Source organism: Uranotaenia lowii, chromosome 3, assembly GCF_029784155.1.
Source record: "Uranotaenia lowii strain MFRU-FL chromosome 3, ASM2978415v1, whole genome shotgun sequence".
Classification (NCBI taxonomy): Eukaryota; Metazoa; Arthropoda; class Insecta; order Diptera; family Culicidae; genus Uranotaenia; species Uranotaenia lowii.
Genome location: NC_073693.1, coordinates 242289335 through 242312050, shown reverse-complemented (window position 1 = coordinate 242312050; position 22716 = coordinate 242289335). Strand labels below are relative to the sequence as shown.

Genomic DNA, 22716 nt, shown 5'->3' with positions numbered 1-22716 from the left:
TTGTGTACATTAAATTGTGAGTCATGGCAGAGTTGAGAGCAGCAGTTATCGCTGAATATGTGAGAGGGTAAAAACCCAAACACATATTCAACATATTCAAACACCTAAAACCGCTCGGAATCAACCGGAAATTCGTGTACCAGACCATAAATCGAATAACCTAGAGACCGGAGGCACCGAGGACAAGGCACAATCTGGACGACCAAGGTCTGTGAGAACTCCAAGGCTGAAAAAGATTATACGAGACCGGACGTGCGCGCCGCTTGCGACGACTTTCCGAGACGTCTGAAGCTGGTTCGACCAAAGAAAGGTGGAGTTATTCGGAGATATCGTCTGTAAAGTATCTTTATGAGTTACTGAATAAAGCTATGAAAGTCAGATTCTGATTTTCTTCTTATTCTTTGAAATATTGAGATTTTTCTGTGTGACCGGACTGTTTTGTCACCCTGTAGATAGGATGGTTAACCGCAAGGTCTTTTGATACACTAGGTTCTCCGACTTTCACAGTAAGTAGGCGAGGAGTGAGCGGGGCTCTCAATGAGTTTGTTTATTTTTTGCTCAGCTTTTCGGTGGTTTGTTGGTAAACAAACTTCATGAGTTCCGTATAGTTGCAAAGCCTACATAGCCAAAATGGCTGAATCGGGAATTCGATATTCGGTAACACCTCCTCAATATATACACACCTTGGTTAACCGATCACAAAATGCGCACGACATGAACGTTCGTTACCGATCGAGCGAACAGTACCTTGCTTGCACCACCCTCTCGCTCATTTTCCGTTCCATTGTCCCTACCACTTTTGGCCACGCCCCGCTGCGTTGTCCTATTGAATGTGTTCGGCTGCTGGAAGGAACATGAGTTTGAATTTTAAATTCGCAGAATTGTGTGTTCGGATCAAAGTAGTCGGCGCGAACAACTGACGTAAAATTTTCAAGCTTCTAAAATTTTTCGAATATTTTCTATATTTTTTCAAAAGTTTTCAAGAGTATTGAAAAACAATCAAATATATTAGCGCTTTCGAGTTTGTGGGAAATGAAGTATTGGAAAATCAAGTAATGTGTATCAAGTGAATGATCAATAATGCAGAAAAGGGTCCGGATTCTTTCAACTCAAAGAAAAATTTGGTCTGATTGCTGATTCCAGTAGAGGATCCTTGATTCCACAGTGGAAAATATCCAAGCTAAGTATTCTCTTTTATCTATTAATATATCAATTTGAACAGGAAATTAAAAGAAACTGTCCATTTATAACTTTAATCGAACAGTTATATGGTGTTCGATACAATGATGAGTCAGCTTGAAATTTGTAGTAAATCATAATGGAGATGAAATCAACATATTTTGACATATCAAAGATCAAACTTAATCAATATTCTGCCAGATTTTAACAGTTGTCAACCTCATAACATTAGGTTAACAGTTTCAACATCCTTATAAAATTGCATATTAATAAAGGTTAACTTTTCATCGCATTTTTTTCGGTATATTGTTGCAATTTGGAGTGCAAATTTATTTCCCATTTTGGAAACCCCTTTTTCAGAATTGCCTTTTTAAAAAACAATTCAGAGAAACAAAAAGCTATCATAGATGAATCCTCATTACAGTCCTCATTTTAATTTTTAGTCTAAAAATTCATAAAATACAGTTCACAGCTCTTAAACGGCCATGTTATATTGATAAAAATCGTAAAAAACTTAACCTATTAGTTATTAAAATAACTAGTTATCGTTGATAGGGAATAAAACTTTGAAATTGCAAAATATTCCAAGCGGGTGTTTTTAGCTTTAACTTACTTCATATGATGATTTACTTAGGTACTTCATATGATGTGAGAAAATCGACAACACAAGGCAACAAATTTTACATTTTTCCGAGGTGCAAAGAACTCAAGAACTGAATAGAGACTAATTTGCAATCAGTTGTTTTGAAGCAGCTATTCCAAAATAACTTTGGAAAATGGGGAAAAATTCATTTAATCAACTAGTGCAGTTTTTTCGTAAAACTGTAGAAGATGTCAAAGATTCGGAAATTAAAGGTTTTAATCCAAGGATCAACTTCCCCAAGGTCGCGAGTAATTTTGATTTCTGAAAGAAAAAAAAGAAGTTTTTTTTATTGTTTATTTTTTTCAATTTTGCAATTAAATTTTTAAGAAATTTTGACCCAATTAAATCTTCGATGTTTCTTAAGCCATAAGTCTAATCGTTTTGCAGTTTTCAACTAACTTTTTTATTTATTTATTTCTATATAACTATCTGAAAATTCTAAAATTTATTATTTTCAAAGCTGTAGGTAAAGCAGAACAAATTCTAATAACTTTGAGTTTGACTGTTCAATTTTTTAAATAAATTAAAAAGCTGAATATATTACTCGAATTGGCGGAAAAATCGAAAATGTATTGAAAAGTATTGATTATTCAACACATTACTTAGTGCTCATTGAGCAATGAAACTCTAAAGATTTTATAAATGTGAGGCAAAGAAGAGCAAAGAATCAAAGAGTTTTCAAAAAAGCAATAATCATAGAAAAGCTATTTGGAAAAAATTGTGTTTAAATATTATGTTATATTTCATTTTTATTTTGAATAACATTCCGTCTTCAACCATTTAAGCCCTTTTGCAAACTTTTGCTTCAACAGGGATCACGGTTAGGAAAAAGAGCTAGTTTATCAAGTGAGAAATTTGAATGGTATTGAATAGCCTTCAATATTTAACTCGATCCATTTTCATTGGACATTTAACGAATGCCTCATAGGTATAGGAGTTTCCTTAGGAAATGTCCAGGAGCATAGGAGGTGTAGGAAAATCATGATCGCACCATTTACCAAAATGGACTTTTCACAAACTAACACAATTCCTTCCTAGGATACTTGAATATGGATTCTCAGACGTATAGACTAGCTTGTCTTTGGTTCTGACAATTAAAAAAAAATTTTTTTTTGATTATGCAAGAACGAGAGGTTGCTAGTTGAACTTAAAGAGTATCTTACTAACAATTCTTCCCTTTTCCCCATAGATTACTAGGACGTGGCCGGCGCCGTTATTAATCATATAAAAGAGGGAGAGCATCAGTACAATGAGAATGATCCCAAGCACCATTCTTTTGGACTTTATGCAAAATTGATGGCCTCGATTAATCACGGAGTAGGAAAAAAAAACGAAGTTCTTCTAGAATCTATTTTAATAGAAAAAAAAACCCCAAAAATTAAGCATTTCGAGTTCAATGATTTAAGGTGGATATGAGTAGTCAATAAAGCTAAGATAAGCTAAGCTAAATTCGCAGAATTGTGTGTTCGTTTTGCTGATGTTTCCTTTGATTGCAGTAAACTCGACCGAGTTTATCCGAAGCTCACTTACTGATGCTTTACGAGTTAAATTTACCGATAGCATCATTTCAGTTTGAGCTTAACGAAATAGAACCGACATGGCAAAGTGCGCGTATGTAGACTCGCAATTTCAACATGTAAAATGATCCTACACATATCGAGCATTTAAGATTGAACAGCAAAAGAAGAGGACCGTTATTTTTTCAAATGTACAGTCAATAAATAAACAATATTTTGTTATCGCTATTTTGTTAAAGATATTTCGAGAAACAATTTATTATTTATTTTTGAACATGTTTAACCAAACAAGCAAATTTGTTCATGTACAGTTGAGAGTTCCGTTTAAAAATCAGTTGCTCGTATAGAATACCACTGACTGCATCATTTCGGAGGACTTGAAATCTATTTATAGATGCCGTTTTTTATATACAACTTTAACCTATCTTAAAGACGATTCTATTACAATCAATAATAGTATTCAGCGCTGTGCGATCTTAGATAGCTATTTACTGCACTGTTAAACGATTACGATATTACTTAGCACAGCAATTACCTTATTAACAATTACTTACCGATTAAGTTTATCTCAATAAGCGACTTTGAATGACAAGTACAAATAGATTTTTTTAATTCCATTCTACGATGTTCTCACAATTTCTGTACGACCTTTCATGGAAATAATATGTCATCATAGATCGCACGCATGAAAGATTGCTTAATTGTACAGTGGGATTAAATATTGAGCTTTACACAATTCTACTACGATTCAAAACAACTTTATTGATCTTTCTATACGATTAACAAAATATTATCGTATATAATGAACTTTACAAACCATAAACGATAAAATATAACTTGGTTTAGCTATAACATGCTACAATTCCAATCTAAATTGGATGCTTTTACAATCTATAATGAACACTACTTTACGATTTCTGGTTATCTGGGTATCGTATTGCATTTTCTAAATCATGTCTTGATTCTGTTACATAGCACTTGTTTTGGGTAATTTTAAGATAAAGTTTCAAGCAGTTCATAAATGTAAAACATTTGATTACTGTAAGTTTTCCATTAATACTGATATGATTATATGAAACAGGATAAACCAGTGTATTTAGAGATTTTCATTTCCGCATAACTCCAGAACCATTTCCTGGGCACCTCTGACCTTTCACGGGCAAAGGATGAGACCGTAGCGCGCGGGTCTCGCCTTAAAACGATCAAAAGTGTGTGCATTCGTTTTAAAGAACTATTTTTCCAAGCTCTCCGGAGCACAACTTTTCTTCGTTTCCTATACCTAGGCTAACGAAAAGAACGAAACGAACGAATCCTGGAGTTCTTTTCTTCCTGCCCCTTTTTCCCATTAGCGGATCGTCTGCTTCCTGGAAAAGGTTGCTCCATCAAAGAATAAATACAACACAACCCAACAGACACTAACCGGGAACAGAGAATATTCCCCCTTTTTTTTGAAGACACTAGATATATGGGTTCTAGCTAAAGCTAGCAGCGAGTTCTTCCCCCTCGATTGTTCATTGTTAGGACGAGATGGCAACACGGAGCTGCTTCCGGAAGACATGAAAGACTAAGGACCAGCGTCTCGGTCGTGGTATAAAATTTGAAGATGCCTTTCCGGTTCTTCATTCCGTTCCATTCCATCCACGCGATCCGGGGTCCGGTGCTCCGTACTGATCTCCTGCCCCCTAGATGGACGGGTTTCCGTTTTTGATGTCGAATAAATAGCAAAGATGGAACATCCTTAAACGCTGAGCTCTATACTGGGATGTGAGGGCGTGCTGGTGGACGAAAGTCGGAGGAGTTAACCGAAACGGGTCTTAGAAGGAATATGACGAAACGAACACAATGGCGATGGCAATGAAGAATACGACTTCACGAGATTCACGCTCTTTCCCGGCTTGACCTTGATCGTAAATTTTACGAGTGTGCTAGCTGTAATTAGGAAATGCACTTTGCGACATGCAACTGGTATGTACGGGGTTTGATGTAAGATTTATTGACTGAAAGTGAACACTCGCATGAGATTTTTACTAAATTCGTTATTTTTATGCATTTTCTACCGAAGTGGATAGAACACGAACAAAAAACATTTACAGCGACACCATTTAAAAACACATTTTTCTGAAAGATATGTTAACATGGAATTTCACATATGGGATTGTTATGCGGGTAGGTATATTTCATATGAGACAGTCACTAGTAGATATTTTTTCGTCATTTCTAGAACAAAGTATCTTTTTTTATTGTTTTATATTGAAGTCCAATGTTCAAAATGACGAACTTCCAGGTTAGATTTAAAAATGACGAAAATTCATATGGGACTGTTATGCGTGTAGGTTTACTAAACTATGTAGGTACAAGGAGCTAAATGTCTCTATTCAACTACATGAAATTATCTGTGTTTTGTGTTTTTGTTTTGTTCTACGGTTATTCTTTTATGTCATATCTGTTGAATAACCTTCAGATTTGCTAGCGTTAATCATATTAGTTACACTCAAAAGTTGATGTGTAGTAGAATGTCCATGACGAAAACCAAATTTTTCATCAGGAAAAATAGAATTCTGATTAATGTGAATCATCATTCTATTCAAAATAACTCTCTCAAATAGTTTACTTAAAGAAGGAAGCAAACTAATTGGTCGATAACTTGAAAACTCTGAAGCGCTTTTTCCAGGTTTCAAAATTGGAGTTACTTTGGCATTTTTTCATTTATTTGGAAAGTAAGCCAAGCAAAAACATTTATTGAAGATTTTAACTAGATAATTTGAAGTGCTTTCAGGCAACTTTTTGATAAGAATATAGAAAATCCCATCTTCCCCCGGAGCTTTCATATTTTTAAATTTTTCGAAAATCAATTTAAGTTCATCAATATTTGTATCACAAGAACTTTCAAACACATTTTGTTGATATCATCATATTCTTGGGAAATTCGAGCATCAATTGGCCTAACAACGTTTAAATTAAAATCATGAGCAGACTCAAACTATTGAGCTAATTTCTGAGCTTTTTCTGCGTTAGTTAAAAAAAAGTTTATCCATCTTTCAAAGTAGGAATTCGCTTCTGGGGGTTTTTCAGATTTTTTGTTAATTTCCAAAATGGCTTTGAGTAGGGTTTTATGTCCTCTACTGCTTATGCAAAATTTTCATTACGGATGAAATTTAAACGACGTTTGATCTCTTTTTGAAGGTCGCAATAAATAAATTTCAAATAAGGATTCCTAGTTCGTTGATATTGGCGTCGACGAATGTTTTTCAGTCGTATCAAAAACTGAAGATCATCATCGATCAAAAGTTGATTAAATTTATTTTTCACTTTAGGTATTAAAGCGGCTTAAGCATTGACTATTGAAGTTTTCAAATTTTCTACAGCCAAATCAACATCTTCAATTGAATTCAGTGGAACGTCTAAATTACGTTCAATAAAATTCCTATATCGCGCCCAGTCGGCTTTTTGAAAGTAAAAAGTTGATTTTAAAGGGTTTTCAATGGGACTTTGGGATAAAGAAAATGTTACTGGAAGGTGGTCTGAATCGAGATCCGCATGAGTAACTAATTGACTACAATGCTCGCCTAAATCCGTTAGAACCAAATCAATTGTGGAAGGATTTCTAATTGAAGAAAAACAAGTATGCCTATTAGGATATTCAACAGTATAATAACCTGCAGAGCAGTCATTAAATAAAATATTCCCATTAGAATTTTATGAAATATTATTCCAAGATCGGTAAAGTCACCAATAATAAAACAAAATTTAGATTTATTTCTGCTGAGTTTTTGTAAATCTCCCTTCAAAAAAAATTTCTGTTCACCGCTGCATTGAAAAGGCAAATATGCGGCAACATTTAAAATTTTCCCCATAGAAGTTTCCAATTCTATTCCAATTGTTTGTTTTTTTTTTGTTTGTTTTTCACCTTAGACGTCTCTTGACGCTGAATTGTGATGCAAAAATCGTCGGGTGCGTCGCGTCCGCGTTTTAGTACTTATCGACAGCGTTGACCGCTGACGTGACGCGACGACCGACGCTGTATTGTGTTTCTGCCTTAAGGCTTGAACGATTTTTTTACAAAATTTTTGCATAAAAAAGGTTGATTAAAAAGAATCAAATTTCAAGAAGGCTTTCCCAATACACTTGTCAAATCGAGATACTGAAAAAATTGAAAAAAGCTGGATTGAGATGAGTTTGAAGTTCGTAATTTGAAAAATCAATATTATGTTTGATACCTATAACTAAATTTCGTTGAATAGTCTTCTCAATAAATGTCAAAAGCTTGTGAATGCTACTTTTTTCAACAGTTAACTTTTTTCTTGTTAACTTGTAGTCACACGATTTGACATATCCAGGATGGATAAACCAAGGAGGTTTTAAATCCTTTGAAAAGATTGACGTTGTATTTATGTATTGTTGGGAGGGATAATTCGTTTGGTATTACGTTACATTTCTACTACTTTTCAAATGGAACAAAATTTGTAAAAAGATGCAAGTAACATAAATGATTTATTAAGATGAATTTATACTTGATGTTACCTAGGCAAATATTTTTTCGGAAATTTGACCAGCCTGTTGAAAATGTTGGCCACCTATGGTCTGCATGTTCACTATCTATCTATGAAGAAAAAAATGTATACCTAATTTTGTTGGAGTCTGAAAATTGAGCCAAAAGACAAAATGGTCAAAAAAGATGGCTATTTTTGAACAAAGACTGTGACCTCGGTTGAAATAATGAAATTTCACTATGTCTGCCGAACTTTGGCTGATTTAAAATTCATTAAAAGCAAAAAATAGTTTTTGGTTTTTGATGTCATGCAATCAAAAGTCACATATTTACTTGAATGAAGGCTTTGAAAGTTACATATTGCCTGCAGTGCTGCAAATAATCAGTGACAGCTTGCAATATTCAATTGAATTTATTGCAGGGTGGGGGGAAGTGTTCCTAAATGCGCATGTTGGGTAATATGCGCATACAGCCGATTGACGATATGGCTGGAGATTCAACGTATCTAATCAGTGTAGTTTGAGGGTAATACGCTATTGAAACTTGGCATGAAGAAATTTGATGGTTATATAAAGCCAAAAAAATTTAAAAATTCAAACAAGATTTTTGTCAGTTATGTTGTAATATATTGAACTTTAATTATCGTGCGTACAGATTCTGTGAAAAAATTTTTTAATGATTTTTCTTTCTTATTCATCTGGAAACCGGAAATTCAACAAATTGAAGCTTTTGGCAAAGTTGTAAATGATAAGATATTGGAATAAGAGATAGGTTCTGAATGCCCATATGAAGGCAGGTTAAATGCCTATATCAAGAAAAATAGATTAGTCTTATAATTTTTTTACTTTTTATAATTTAAACATTAAATCTACGCTCAAATCACGATCTTACAGCGAAAAAAGAAGAACTTAATACTGATCCGATAAAAATACGATATGAACAAAATTTTACCATGAAATATGGCCATATGGCATACCTGACTATGTTTCATGCAAAAAAAACTAGTGATGTAAAAAATTTCACCAAAATTTCAGCCTTGACGTATGCTTAACATCCGTTTCTACCATTTTCAATAAAATAATATCAAAATATTGCAAGTGTTAATGAAATATAGCTAAAAACATAAATATGCGCATTTAGCCCGCCAGTTTCGGAAATCGGCTATTTTGACTTCTTTTATTATAAAATTATTTTCACAAAAACTGTAAAAGATTTTAACAGAAAAATTGCTCAAGCGTATATAAAACAGATGTCCGCTCATGTGTATATAGTTTTCAGACTCCTATCTATTGAAATATGGTAGAAAATGAGTGCTTTCCTTAATATGCGCATATAGCCTGCCTCTCCCCTACGCTCAGTTCATTTCCGTCTGAATTCATCCGATAATGAACAAAAAGCTCAATACCCGAAAGCCAGGAAGGAAGGTTGATAAATAAGTGATCGGGTTTTCGAAAAAAAATAAAGACGAGAGAGCGTGGGGGACAAAACTATGACAAAATAACGACAAAAATATAACAAAGTTATGACAAAAAGTAAAATTATGACAAAGTGATAAAAACGTTACAAATGTCATATCTTTCAGATTGTTGTAATTTTTCAGCCCTTCGTCATAAGTTGGCCATGTTTTTTTTTTCATTTTATTGTTTTTTTTTTGTTATAATTTTGTCGTATTTATCAGATTTATATCATAATTTTGTCTTATTTTTAACATTTTTTGTCATATTTTTTCTTAAGGTTGATCGAATTTTTGTCATTCTATCGTTAAATCAATTTCATAATTTTGTCTTAATTTAGACATATTTGTCAGATTTTTGTCATGTTTTGTTATTGTCTCATCAAAATTTTGCTATATTTTTGAAATATTTTTCATATTTTTAGCACATTTGTCAAACTTTTGTCTCATATGTCAGATTTTTGTTATGTTTTGTCATTTTATAGGTAATTTTTTTTTTGTCGTTTTTAGGTTATTTTTTGTCATATTTTATAGATTGCTGCCATTTAATTGTTAATTGAGATCTAAGTAGTCAACGACAGGAAAATGACGTGTTTTTTGCTGGTCCAAATTTTCTTCAGTGAATTTGATAAAAAACAAAAACTGATAGAAAGAAAGTGTTTTTCATCGTTATTATTCCGATAATGGGATTGAAATGGATCAACCGATGTGCTAAGTATTCAAAATCTACTTTCACATCTTAACTATTTAAAAGAATTTCTTTGTTGATAGGACGTGAATTTTTTTCTTAGTTAGAATTCAACTTATTTTTTAATGTTAGTTTCTGCAAAATGAAAAGGTTCATTGATTGGAAATTTGCCTCGACATTTGTTGCAATTTCTCTTCTTTATCAAATATTCTTTTCAAAACAGTAAAATTATTATTGGAACATCAAAGATTTTGATAAAAACTCATTTTATTAATCTTTTTGTCTTATTTTTATTTTGAGATAGTAAAATATGTTATTTTTTATTTATGGGTAAGAATAAATAATATAATTGAGGCTAGTTAGAAATGCTACTATAAATTTTGAAAACAAGTAGGAATTTCAAAGATCATATTTGTTACAATTTTGTTTAAGCACATTTTAAAGAATCTGATTTGTAATAAATATGTATCAAAATGTTTCATTGAAGTAAAACATAATACTTAGTTCGAAAATTTATAAATATCAAAGAACAGTAAGCAAATGAAAAAAATCGATACAGGTAGCTTTTTGGTTTTTTTTCTCGAAGGTTTCATCAATGTTTCCTTACTTCATATCAATTAAAATAGTTATGCGTTTCACAAAATTTAACTCTAATTTATATTCAAATCTCGAGATTGTTGTCCATAAGCCTCACTGTCAGTCAACTCACTGCGTAACTGTCAGGAAGTATAGGAGGATCAATAAAAAATGAGTCCTATTTTAATTTTGTTTTCAAAAGTCTTCATTTTTTTATATATCTATGTTTTTTAAAGTTTGACCATTTATATTTTTCAATATTTTTCATTAGAGCTAGGAGTTTCAGTAGGAAACTTTAAGAGCATAGGAGGTGTAGGACAAATTCATCACCCGTAATGCTGGCCAAGCATCTCCCAGGGTTCGACTTCCCCAACTTTATCTTTCTTAAACTTCCCCACGTTTATAGGTGGATCGTAGAGATCTCTGCATCTACCGTTAAGTAAACGTGAGTCACTTAACCCTTCGTTTCATGATTTTTTATTTTTCCTTAAAAATAATTTTAAACAGTTGAAAATGATGAGTACATCGAAAAAAAAAATTAAAATAAAATACGATTTTTTCATTTTTCCATACATTAATTGTTGCAAATTTGTTACTTTATGAAACGAAGGGTTAAAGCGACTAATATACCCTTTCCTCTCCCTACACAGTCCGCAGGGTTCGGCCAGGGCACCTTCAACATTTTTTTTTTCATATCTGTCAGATTTGGGTCATACTAAATATTGTAATAATTTTGTCATGAATTCACCAGATTTATTACATTTGATCAAGTTTTGTCACTTTCTGACCACAATTGTCAATTTTTTGTCCTATTTGTGTGAGGGATGAATGACTTCAAGAAGTTAAAATCCAACCAAATAAAAAAAAAAAAAGAAAAAAAAAGTCATATTGGTCAGATATTCGTCATGTCGTCATCCATAAGTTTGTATTCATCTCTCTTCCCGCCCCCTCTGAATAATCGTAAAGTCTAAGCGGTTTCAAATCGTGTTTTCTTTTTGAAACCCAATTCTCAATTTTGGCAATGGCAGGGCTGGTAGCGAGTCACTTTTTAGTGACTTGGTCACTTTTTTTGGGTCAGTCACTAAAAAGTCACTTTTTTCATCATTTGGTCACTAAAATCACTATTTTCCGAAAAATGGTCACTTTTATCACTAGAAGTCACTTTTTTCACCGATAATAAACCAATGAAAGAGTAATTTGAATTGCGCGTGTTAATATTGACGGTAGTAACGGTAAATTACTTGATCAGTCAGTCAGAAATTTTTTTTCGCCTCCGGCGGAATTTCGGCAAGAATCACCCTGGGCTTGAGACATTTCGATCTACGACATTATTTGACGTTCATGAATTGAAACTAACTTTGATTGTAGATTTTTATTTTTAGTTCAATCAACCTTTTATATTGGAACTCAAAACTTGATATACAAAAACCCTATCTCGCCTTTAGAATGGGTTTTTATTAAGAAGTGTAACTAAGATTGAGATTGAAACGAACCATTTTTATATTAAAAAATCTTTTATGTCATAACAAATGTTATGTTGATATGAAATATTCTTAAAAAAAACAAATTCGTACTCAATTTTATTTCGTGTTTTTTGTTCTTCTAAATACTTAAAAAAAGGGTTTTAAAAATTTGCACAAGGCCACAAAATTTACATTTTTCTTAGGTGCAATGAATTTAAACGGTAATTTCAACTTATTTGGGTTTCCCGAATCTAAATATGTATGCAATATTTCTATCAGCTTTTGTTATTGAAATGACTTTGAAAATAATAAAAAATCTTTAGGGAAGTTTCTGCACTTTTTTTTACAAAAACTCAAATCAAAAACATATTATTTAGAAATAAAAGTTTAATATGAATTAATGAACTTTAAATAGAATCAAGTTTTTTACACTTTCTGTTGTGATGTCAAAAATACTTGTAATGACATTTTTCCATAATCAGTTATCTATCAATTTTACTAGTAATAAACTCTTTATCACCAAAACTAAATGTGTTCGGCCGAATTTGACGAAATTTCTTGTTGAGGACACTATTTACCAAATCATTAATTTAAAAAAATAAGCACCAAAATGGTTATGGTGAAACATGTTTATTGAAAAAACTCTTCCTGAAATGTTTTTAAAAACTAATATATTATTTCCATATTGTTTTTTCAATTTTCAAATAAATTTACCGAATTTTACTGTATAGTTTTTTTTCAATTTTCTAATCAACTTGCCGGATTTTCTTCAATCAAACTTTTTAAATTTTTAAGACATATTTTTATCAATTGTTTCCATGTTTTTAAATTCTGAATTTTCGTGTTCTTCAACCATAAGCCTTTAACTCCAACTTTTTAATAATAAAACATAATTTCAACCTTCTACTCTTTCAGGACCCAATACTTTAATCAAAAGAGACGAAATACTCAGAGCTTGTAATTCAAAGCTTAAAAACCTGCGATTGAAAATTTAAAAACTTTTTATTAATATTTTTTATATGAAATCATGTTTTTTGGATCGATCATGATTTTTAAATTAATCTGAAAGGTTTAAAAAATTGTTCTAAGTAGCAACTTTAAAAATTAATTTTAATTAGAGATGTACCGAATAGTGGTATTCGGCGAACGGCCGAATACCGAATATTGACCTTTTCAATTATTCGGCCAAACGAATATTCGGCCGAATATTCGATCGAATATTCTATTGAATTGTCAATGAATAATCCTTAAGCGATTAATTTAATGCTTTCAATTTCTTCCATATTAATGCCCCTCATGTTTTAAGTCGATTATTTTCAAGCAGATGATATGATCGGATGATGTATTACAAGATATTTTTTAAGTAGCTGTTTTTTCTGATTTTTAAATGTAAACAATAACTGAAAAGACATCAGATGACTAGTCGCTTCGAGGACGTTTATCACCAAAGTTACGTTCCTGTAAAATCTGGGATAGAAAATGTCGAAACAGGTGTCAAGCTATTTGAAATTGCTTCTCTGATATTGAATTAGATGAAGGTCAGATTTGAGCAAAATATTTTTAAAATAGTTGCTAAAGAGATAGACTATTTTTAACCTTAAGCATACTATACTTTCAACCACACGTATCCAGACGGTCAAGCAACCAGAGCGATTTTTGTTAAAATTAAAATAAAATGGATTCTTTACTGGATCTCTGGGCAAGCCAGAATATATTCAGAAAATCTGGAATAAACTATAATCAAAGTATAAAGCGATACCGTTCAGCATTCTCCTGTACGATCTACAGTGAAATATACGGGGATACACCTTAGATGTTCTGCTGAAACCATAAGTTTTTAATGATTGTGTAGCTTTTACAATATAACTTTTGGATATTTTATAAATTTTATAAATTATTCAAAATTATTTGAAAAATTTACAAGTCTGTAGTAGATATTCGGCCTATTCGGTGAGCCGAACATTCGGCTTAACGGTTTTTTGGCGACATTCGGCGCCGAATATTCGGCCGACCGAAAATTCGGTACATCTCTAATTTTAATACGCAGTGTTAACTAACTTTGTATTTGATTTGTGCTTTCAATATTAATAACAAAAGTTTTGAACTCATTATTTTTAATTTTTCATCAGTTTTTATCATTCAAGTAATTACTCATTTTCTAACATTTCTTTGTCAGTGTAGTTGAACATGAAGTTATTATTTAAGCTTCAAAAATGAAATTTTGATAACTGGAGAATTTTACTTTATTAAAAGTTTTATGTCTGGCTTATATAACTGGCACTTTTAAAATAATTGTTAATATATTCTTCTTTTTTATCAAGTTAAATTAAACCATTGAACATTGAATAAATTCTGTTCAAAATTCATTTCTTATTCAGTAATCGGTAATTCACATTTTATTTATTTATTTTTATTTCACATTTGCTAAGAAATTCTTCTGAAACTAATTTATTTATTACTTTCTTGACATATCGAAAATTTGAAACATTCATTGTAACATGTTTCCAAAATTTTGTTTATCAGTCATTTTTTTAAGTTTGTGTGTTGAACATGAGTGACAAACGTTGTAAGAAAACCCTTTCCTTTTCAATTTTTTATTATTTTTGGTATTGTTATTATTTTTATCTAAATTTGAATTTCGAAACACATACAAAACCGTACAAATTTATAAAAATCGGTTGGAATCTAGCTGAGTTACAACAGCGCGAATGAGTGAATTCACGTCACAAAATTTGATTTTTTATTAAAATTTATATGAAAAATGTGCTCTGAAAGCTGTTTTGACCTTCCAGATGGTCGGATTTTTACAAATCGAGCATAATTTAGTTGATTTTTTTAATAAGTTCATTATTTTGAAATAAAATACAAAAAGATTGAAAAAAAAAATATTTTTTTTGGTGAATCTTTAAATGAAGACAGTAGTAATTTTAACATATGATCCCTCAATATGTTGCTATTCAAGTGCCAATCAAAATAAGGAAAAAGTTAGGTGCAGATACTGAAAATTTATGATTATAAAAGTCAGAACAACAAAATATCGTTTTTGAAAGTGTACATAAAATTTGAAGGCTCCAAAGAATGGTTCAGTATAACCACAGTATAACTTTATATTTCGTGACGTGAATTCAGTCAACTACTCTGTTCTGTTTGAACTGAGTGAATTCACGTCACAACTACAACCGTACATCAAATTGTGGGTAATTGTTTTCTTTACAACTCATTTGAAGACACCAATATTCTATCTCCACAGAGAGAACAGGAAATCAAAAATGTATGTACTAAAGTCCGAAATGGTTAATTCTAGCGTGAATTCACGTCACAAAAGTATTCGATCACAACAAAAACAACTTAAATTTTAAAATGACCAAGTTTTATTCATTTTGAAGGAAATTCAATTTGCGTCCGTTTGCTACATTTTTTTTCATTTTCAAGTAAATTGGTTGACTTCTAGAATGATAACAGTGCAGAAAAGTCCGGAAAAGTGATTTCACGTCACGGTGGAATGTGTCCTAAGCGAAAGACGCTTTCGTAGCAGTCGAGTGAAACAAGTTAGTACGGGTTTACGAGTAAGCTTTCTTCTGACTTATAGACACACAGCCTGCCAAAGCACGAGGATGACCGATCCGCTTTTATATTTGTTGACTTTTCTATTCCATTCATTTCAGTTTGAGCTTTTTACACTGATAGAAAATCACAGTCAATATCATTCGTGCTTTCATAAAATTTGCAGCACTGTTTGCCTGACAAAAAGAATTAACTGCCCGATTCCCTTGAGTAAACTTAATGTACTTATTAATGAACTGGAAAGTTGAAAAAGTGATTAATATGTACGTTGTATGTGATTTACTTTGTCCAATATCATTAGTGAACTATATGTACTCATTATTGAACTTGAAAGTAGCAAAAGTGATTAATGTGTACGTTGTAAGGGACTTAAGTCACATAAAAAGCATAAAAGTGCTCAAAACGAGATTTACTAAGTCCAAAAAAGCGCATTGAGGTACCTTTATAATCATATCACCACTTCGGTATTTAGTTTCAGTTAGAACTAAATCAATCGCCAGAACGAATTTAATAGACTCCTTTCGGGCCCGAGGAACACCACTTGACGTTTCAATGAGAGATGTACTAGATTTGGACTACATGTTTGAAATCTACCTTTTACTAAAAGCTATCGATCTTAGGCTGATGTCATGCTGAAGCAATTAGCAACGCAACGCAACGCAACGGTCCAATAAGATTGCGTTGTAATGCATTGGTATGTCATGCTGGCGCGACCTGTGACTTTGAAATTCCCTACAAATCATCACTTCTCTACATCTGATAATGCTTTGAATCGTCTCCTTTCTTTCGGGAGCCATCAAAAACTCATCAAATCACGACCCGGATTGCAAGAATGCCAAAATTTGAACCGACAAAATTCCTTGTTTTCTTTTTGCCGGAACTAAGAATTCATGAAAATTTTCTCGCCGATTAAGATATTTTTTAGTTTATTATCACAAGTTCGGACAGATCTTCGTACTATTGTGCTTAAAACCCGGAATCAATGCTTCAAATCGAGAAAAAACAATATTCCTATTGGATTTCCTACTAGTCGCGCTACTAAACACATTGGCATCAGATTGGTCGCGCTACACCAAGCGACCAGTATGACAGGTCTGCGCGATTTCCATGGAGATCAAATGAGAGCTGGTTAGTCGTGTGAACGTTGCGTTGTAGGTCGCGTTGCTAGTTGCTTCAGCATGACATCAGCCTTAGTCTATAATTCTATTTTATTTCCCTTTCTATCTTCTTTTTTCTTAAAAAAAAAGTGCTAAGCTAAGAATACGGTTGTAAAAACAAAAAAGCGAGTTTGGCTCCTTTAAACTTAATTGTATGAGCCGTTTCAAATAAAGAACGACTAAAAAAAAAACTAAATCAAGGCGTGGTCATGTGGTAACGTGTTCGATTCTCACCACGAAGGTCGGGATTCGATCCCCAAGCCGGACAAGTTTTTTTTCTATAAGTTATTTGCTACTTGAGTGACCATTCTAATGCGATATATGTAGAAAATGTAGGAAAGTAGCAATTGAACAATATTTCAAGTTTGGAGTCCGGCGCGTGGCATCATGGCGGCACCAAATACTGAACATAGCAAATAATCAGAAGAAAGTGATATGAACTGATACCAAGGGTGGAATTGAGATAGAGAGAGAATTTTTTGCCCATTTTACGATTTTTTGAAAGCTGAATTAAAAGGCCAGTGGAAGCTGAATAGAAGATCATTAAGACTTGTTTTGGAACTTGAAAGTTTCAATAAGAACTTAAATTTTGAGCTGCTTGAATGTACTTCATATCAATGATGGGGCTGAGTAAGCTTTTTTGTACCTGTTTTATGGGACTTTTGGTAGCTAGGGATGTTATGAATGGAAATATAAGAAAAAATGAAAAATCATACATTTTCTTAGCTTAGCTTAGCTTGGTTGTCTACTCATATCCACCTTAAATCATTGAACATGAAATGCTGTATAGGTATAATCATTAATGAAAAACCATACATTTTCTTCTTGAAAAAACAGTGTATTTTCTGAAAATTAAGCTTTTATTTATAAAACGGGACCGATAAATTATTTAATATACAGATATATCTAAACCAATGGAAACTGAGCACGCGTTTTTTTTCGGCTTTAAATATTTTCCAAAAATTTACAGAAATTTCATGGATTTATCCAATTCGATTAAATTTATGTTGATAAGGTAGTGAAATCGTTTGTTCCAAAGTTGAATATGATTAAAGTGCTGCTATTCAAGAATCATTCATTAATTTCAACAATTTAATAATGAACGGAATGGAAAAGTGCGATGCATGCGGTAATTCCAAAATGAAGAAAAACTTCAGTGCTTAGAACATTTATTGGGAAGATTCAAGGAAGATGAGCACAGGATGTTTGGTGAAAGTTCCTCTGTAAGATCTTTATCTGATCTCTTTCAAATCGTGGGAAGATACCTTCTGGGAGTGTTTGCTAGCTGATGCGGATTTTGCTGCTTAGAATTTGGTGAGCTCGTTCCTTGCATTATTCTTAGTTACCATTTGCAATTCTATTATCAAATGAATCTGTGTTAAGAGGAGATTATGAACTGAATAATATAACATTTTGTATCAAAGTGATAAAAGATATGATAGAAATTTTAAATTGGAAACAGGTAAATAACTGCGATCGCCGGTATTGGGTGGTTTTTTTTCTTTTCCATGCTTTGGTCAAACTGCAGTCTGGTAGTGCTACGCTTGCTGCGACCTTAACTACTTTTTAAATTATGTGCAGTGTGGTTGTTTAATCCTCCCGTAAAAGGGTTAGAATGCTTCTTCATTTTTTACATTCAATTTAATTTTAAAAGAATTGCGATCAACACATGTAGTAAGACATTCTTGATTTCTGTGCTTAAATTTTTTTCATTATGTTTTAATTTTTTCTCGTATAGAGATAATCATACTTGTTTAGACTTAAAAATAAGGTGGCAATGGAAAGATTTTCAATATTTCTTTGATAACAGGTGGTGAATTGCAGGTGGTAACAATATGTAAAACATATGTAGACATTTTGTATTTATGATTGATTATAAAGTAAAATAGCTTAACTCTATTGGGGATTAATGGGGGGTAGGACAGGGCATCAAACGAGCGGAAAACTGATATACAATGGATTGTGGATTCAAGCCAGCCGGAGTATCTCGGTAAATTTGAAATCTTGAGTAGATTACTCAGGTACCTATTCAGGATTTTAATTTGTTTCGAACAGTTGGAAGGGAGTGAGATGAGTCAAACCTGTCCCAAGCCAGTGGTAACGGACTCCTTGGTTGTGCTGCAATTATTGTTGATGAGTTAAGCATGAACTATATTTGAATGTGCGATCGAGACTTCCCGTACCGACTCGGGTCGAAAGACCTATCAGCCACTGGTGGGTTTAACATACATACATACAGATATATCTAAACCAATGGAAACTAACTAAATTTCTTTTTTGGGATGTTTTAACCATAAGTCGAGTTACTCGACTCGTCTTATGTAATAAGGCATTATATTTTGGACTTGTTTTACTCAGAGTCCCAAGAAGCTAAATTAAAAGTCGGTATACCTCAGATTTGGTGCTCAATATGTTGAAATTCTAAGATTTAATACTAGAATTGGTCACCCTATTAGTTAGTTTATCATTAGTTCATCACTATCGATTGGTATTCAATGAAATTGAACAGACCGGCAATTTTCCTATCAACATCTCTTGATCCTCATGAAAATTTAGTTGTAAAATATATGAAAACAAATTTATGAACTTTTCAAATAACCAGCTGTGTAATCAAGCACTTTAAAGATTTCAAAACGAGCTCTCAATCTATTTGAATACATATCAATCAAGAGTTTTTCAACGCGACTTAAAAAAAAATGAGCCATCCTTGATGCAAACCAACAATTTTTTGAACATTTTTTGGCTTAAAGTCGTTTTCTGAAGACCATAAACATCCAAACTCAAGTTTTGATTTAATAACCAAAACAAAAATCCGGATCTACAGAACCGTATATGACAAACATTCAATTCATTACTTCACATAAAATTTATCAAAATTCTGTGATGTCTGTGAAATCTTTTAATAAACTTTTGTGTCTTAGTTTTAAAAAAATCATATTGTAGAGGGGTAAAATATGAGGATTGATTTGCATTGTGTTAAAAATACTCTTTTTAAATCTATGTACATACACTTTGTCTATGAAATAACTAGAAAATGAACAAAACAGTTTTTCTGAGTTAAACGAAGAGTACTCTCACTTTTGTTGTGAGTTTGGTTTCACATGATAATTTCAAGCTAATTTCCTTACAAGGTACCTACTGTAAACCTTGAAAAGCATAACTAATCAAGATGTTTTCCTTCCTCTATCAATCAATAAAACTATGTCGTTTATCATTTCCTCCGGGCTGAAATCACACACAAACCCACTTCCCAGGAACAAGTAGTAGATGCATCCAAAATCAATAAATTCCGAACCAACATTGTTGGGTTCGATCAATGATGATGATGTTTCTATTCAACCCCCCCTATCAGATCAATTAGTTTCCTGTCTTACCCCGCTCACTTTTTTCTTACCTGATAATTGTCCCAATCACTGGTGTAGGCAGCGGCCGTATTGGAATGATTATTCCCGTTTCCATCCCGACGGAACAGCAGCTCACCAAATTCCGGCACACCAACTCCACTGCCAATCTGAGTCCCTCCCGGGGGCATCTTTTGCAGCTTGAGCGCCAGCCCCATCGTAAACACTTCACTGCCCAAATCCATCATTGCTGCTTTATTTTTTCGTATTTTTAGGATTGAACTCGTTACTAAATTACACACTTAACCACCAAAGGTGGTTCTTTTTGTTGTGGGTGGTGGGTTGAAGGTGGGCAGAAAAAAGAGCAGGTATTCAGAACAGGTATGAAACCCAATTTCGATTATTTTTTTTTTCTTCTCTCTGTAACTATTATAAATGCACAACTTTTCACATGAGGATCGCACTAAAGACACACGTACACTTTTTAATATGCATATGCAGCATACAAGTACACATTCTTGAATTATGGGGGGAGATGTGAGGGTAAAACGCACACTCGTGGGTCCCCTTTATGCCCACCTGCCTATGGGAAAGGCTTCTGCCACAAATTCTTCTTCTTACGCTTCTTCTAGGTATTGTTGTTGTTTTCGCTCTTCGACGACACGGAGAGAATGCAGCACTCTGGCAATTGCAATGACCTATTTATTCGGTTTGGTCTGAGACGAAACTGCCACAGCTTAGCCGATACGAGCAAATGGCCCTCGGTTTTCTTCTTTTTCGAAGTATTCACAACAACAGTTCATTTAAAACTTATTTAATGATGAATGTTTGTTATTACTAATTTATTTTAATGACTTCTCCCAAATCGATGCGAACTGGTAAAATCTGCAGTTTATCACTTAGACGGTACAAAAAATTTCCAACAGACACCTTTTAGTCGAGCATTGCATCGGGCCTCGGTTGACCCATTTCGAGCTTCCCACAAATTTATTCCAAATTGGTTCCTTAAAAACTACCAATTTTCCCTAAGACTAACTTTGCGCTTCAAATTTTCTATTAATATTTGCTTCTAACTGCACGAAATGCACCGAATTTTTCCGTTGAAACTACACTTTTATTTCACTATATTTGCTAAAAAGGATTTCTTATCCTCGCGGACCAAGCTTAAAACTACAATTTGTGCTGAGCATTTCCACCACCAAAAACCGAAAAAATCCTGGAACGGTTTCCACTTGCCACTTCCTAACAGTATTCCTTTGGTCAAAAATCAACAACAGTGTGAAAAATTCAACAATATCGACGCCTTCAGCAAAACTTCCGTGGCTTCCAACTTCGGGGGCCACGGTTTTTATTTTTCCTTCCTATTTGGTCCAGGCAGTTCAGCAAAACCAACGGCAGCACTTCCCTGCTTATGCCACCAGGAAGTAGTAGATCAGCAGGACCACTATCCCGTTGCGTCCAGCTGTGTTGTTCATCATTCCGATAACGTTGCCAAACTAAAATAAAACCAGATTCTGCAAGCGAAATTAAACCGTCTGGACACCAGAACCATTTTTTCCCGCTCTCCCGAGTTTTGAATCGGCACAACTCCCTCCCACCCACTCTTCCCGAAAACCCAATTCGAAAATGCAAGCTGCTGGCGGAAAACTCACGCTCACACTCACTTTCTCTCTTACCACCGAACGACCGACCAAACCAAACGACTGACGACAGGACTTCCTGCTTCCTTCTTCGAAAAGCACGACCGCTCGACCGAAAAACCCCGAAGAATCCGATCATCAAAATCATCGTCATCCGTCAGCCGAATGGTTTCGGGAAAAGCCTCCATCTAAACGATGCACGGCACGGCCCGCCGAGTCGTCATGCATTTTCCACTAAACGGGATAGGCAAGACGAGACGACTCTCCGTTTCGATCTCACTTTCTCAACACGAAGACGAAGACGATACGGGCGGGTGATGGAAATTTAAATTGCCGCTGCTGCTCCTCGCGAAGAAAAAACTTGCTTCTTGGGCTGTCTTGCATTCGGTTGCTGTCGGTCTGCTGTCGGTTTTTTTTCAGCCGAACCTTTAAAACCTTTGGCTGGTAAACGGTGGATAATGTGCAACACGAGACCCCATAGTGGTCATATCAACTCTTATTCACAACTCCTATCTCTACCTCCCCGTGGTGCCGACTGGGGTGCGAGTAGCCGTACCCGTCTGTTCCCCAGGTCAGGGGCGGCGTGCAACAACAACCGAGCGTCTGTTCTCCAGGTCAGGGGCGGCTCAAACAGCGTCTGTCTTGCAGCAAGCGGCTGAATTTATGAAATGCGGCTCCCGCCAGCTAAGTCCAAGATGGCAGCCCCATCGCGGGATAGGGACTTTAGGCTAACAACCTACTGCTCCTGATACCTTGTATTGTTACAGAAACTGAGAGAAGAAATAACCGAATTGGAACTTTGGCAACGACTTTTAGCATGAAAACACGGACTAGAATTGGAACTTGGAATGTTTTGACCCTTGCCCAGCCAGGAAAGCTGGCTCAACTTGCTAGAGAAGCTAGCCGCCTCAAGCTAGAGATATTGGGACTGAGCGAAGTCCGTTGGCCTAACACTGGAGAACACAAGACGCAGTCCGGGCAAGTACTGCTTTACTCTGGCATACGA

General features: G+C 33.9%; 1 protein-coding gene across 1 annotated transcript in view; it reads right to left on the bottom strand.

The window, feature by feature from the left end:
• Window positions 1–20660, bottom strand: part of LOC129750886 (neuropeptide SIFamide receptor-like) — a 430127-nt gene extending 409467 nt beyond the window's left edge. Inside the window, exon 1 of the mRNA XM_055746036.1 lies at window positions 20124–20660. Coding sequence (XP_055602011.1) covers window positions 20124–20318 — 195 coding nt within the window. The 5' untranslated portion in view covers window positions 20319–20660. The remainder of the gene's footprint in view (window positions 1–20123) is intronic.
• Window positions 20661–22716: the final 2056 nt, after the last annotated feature.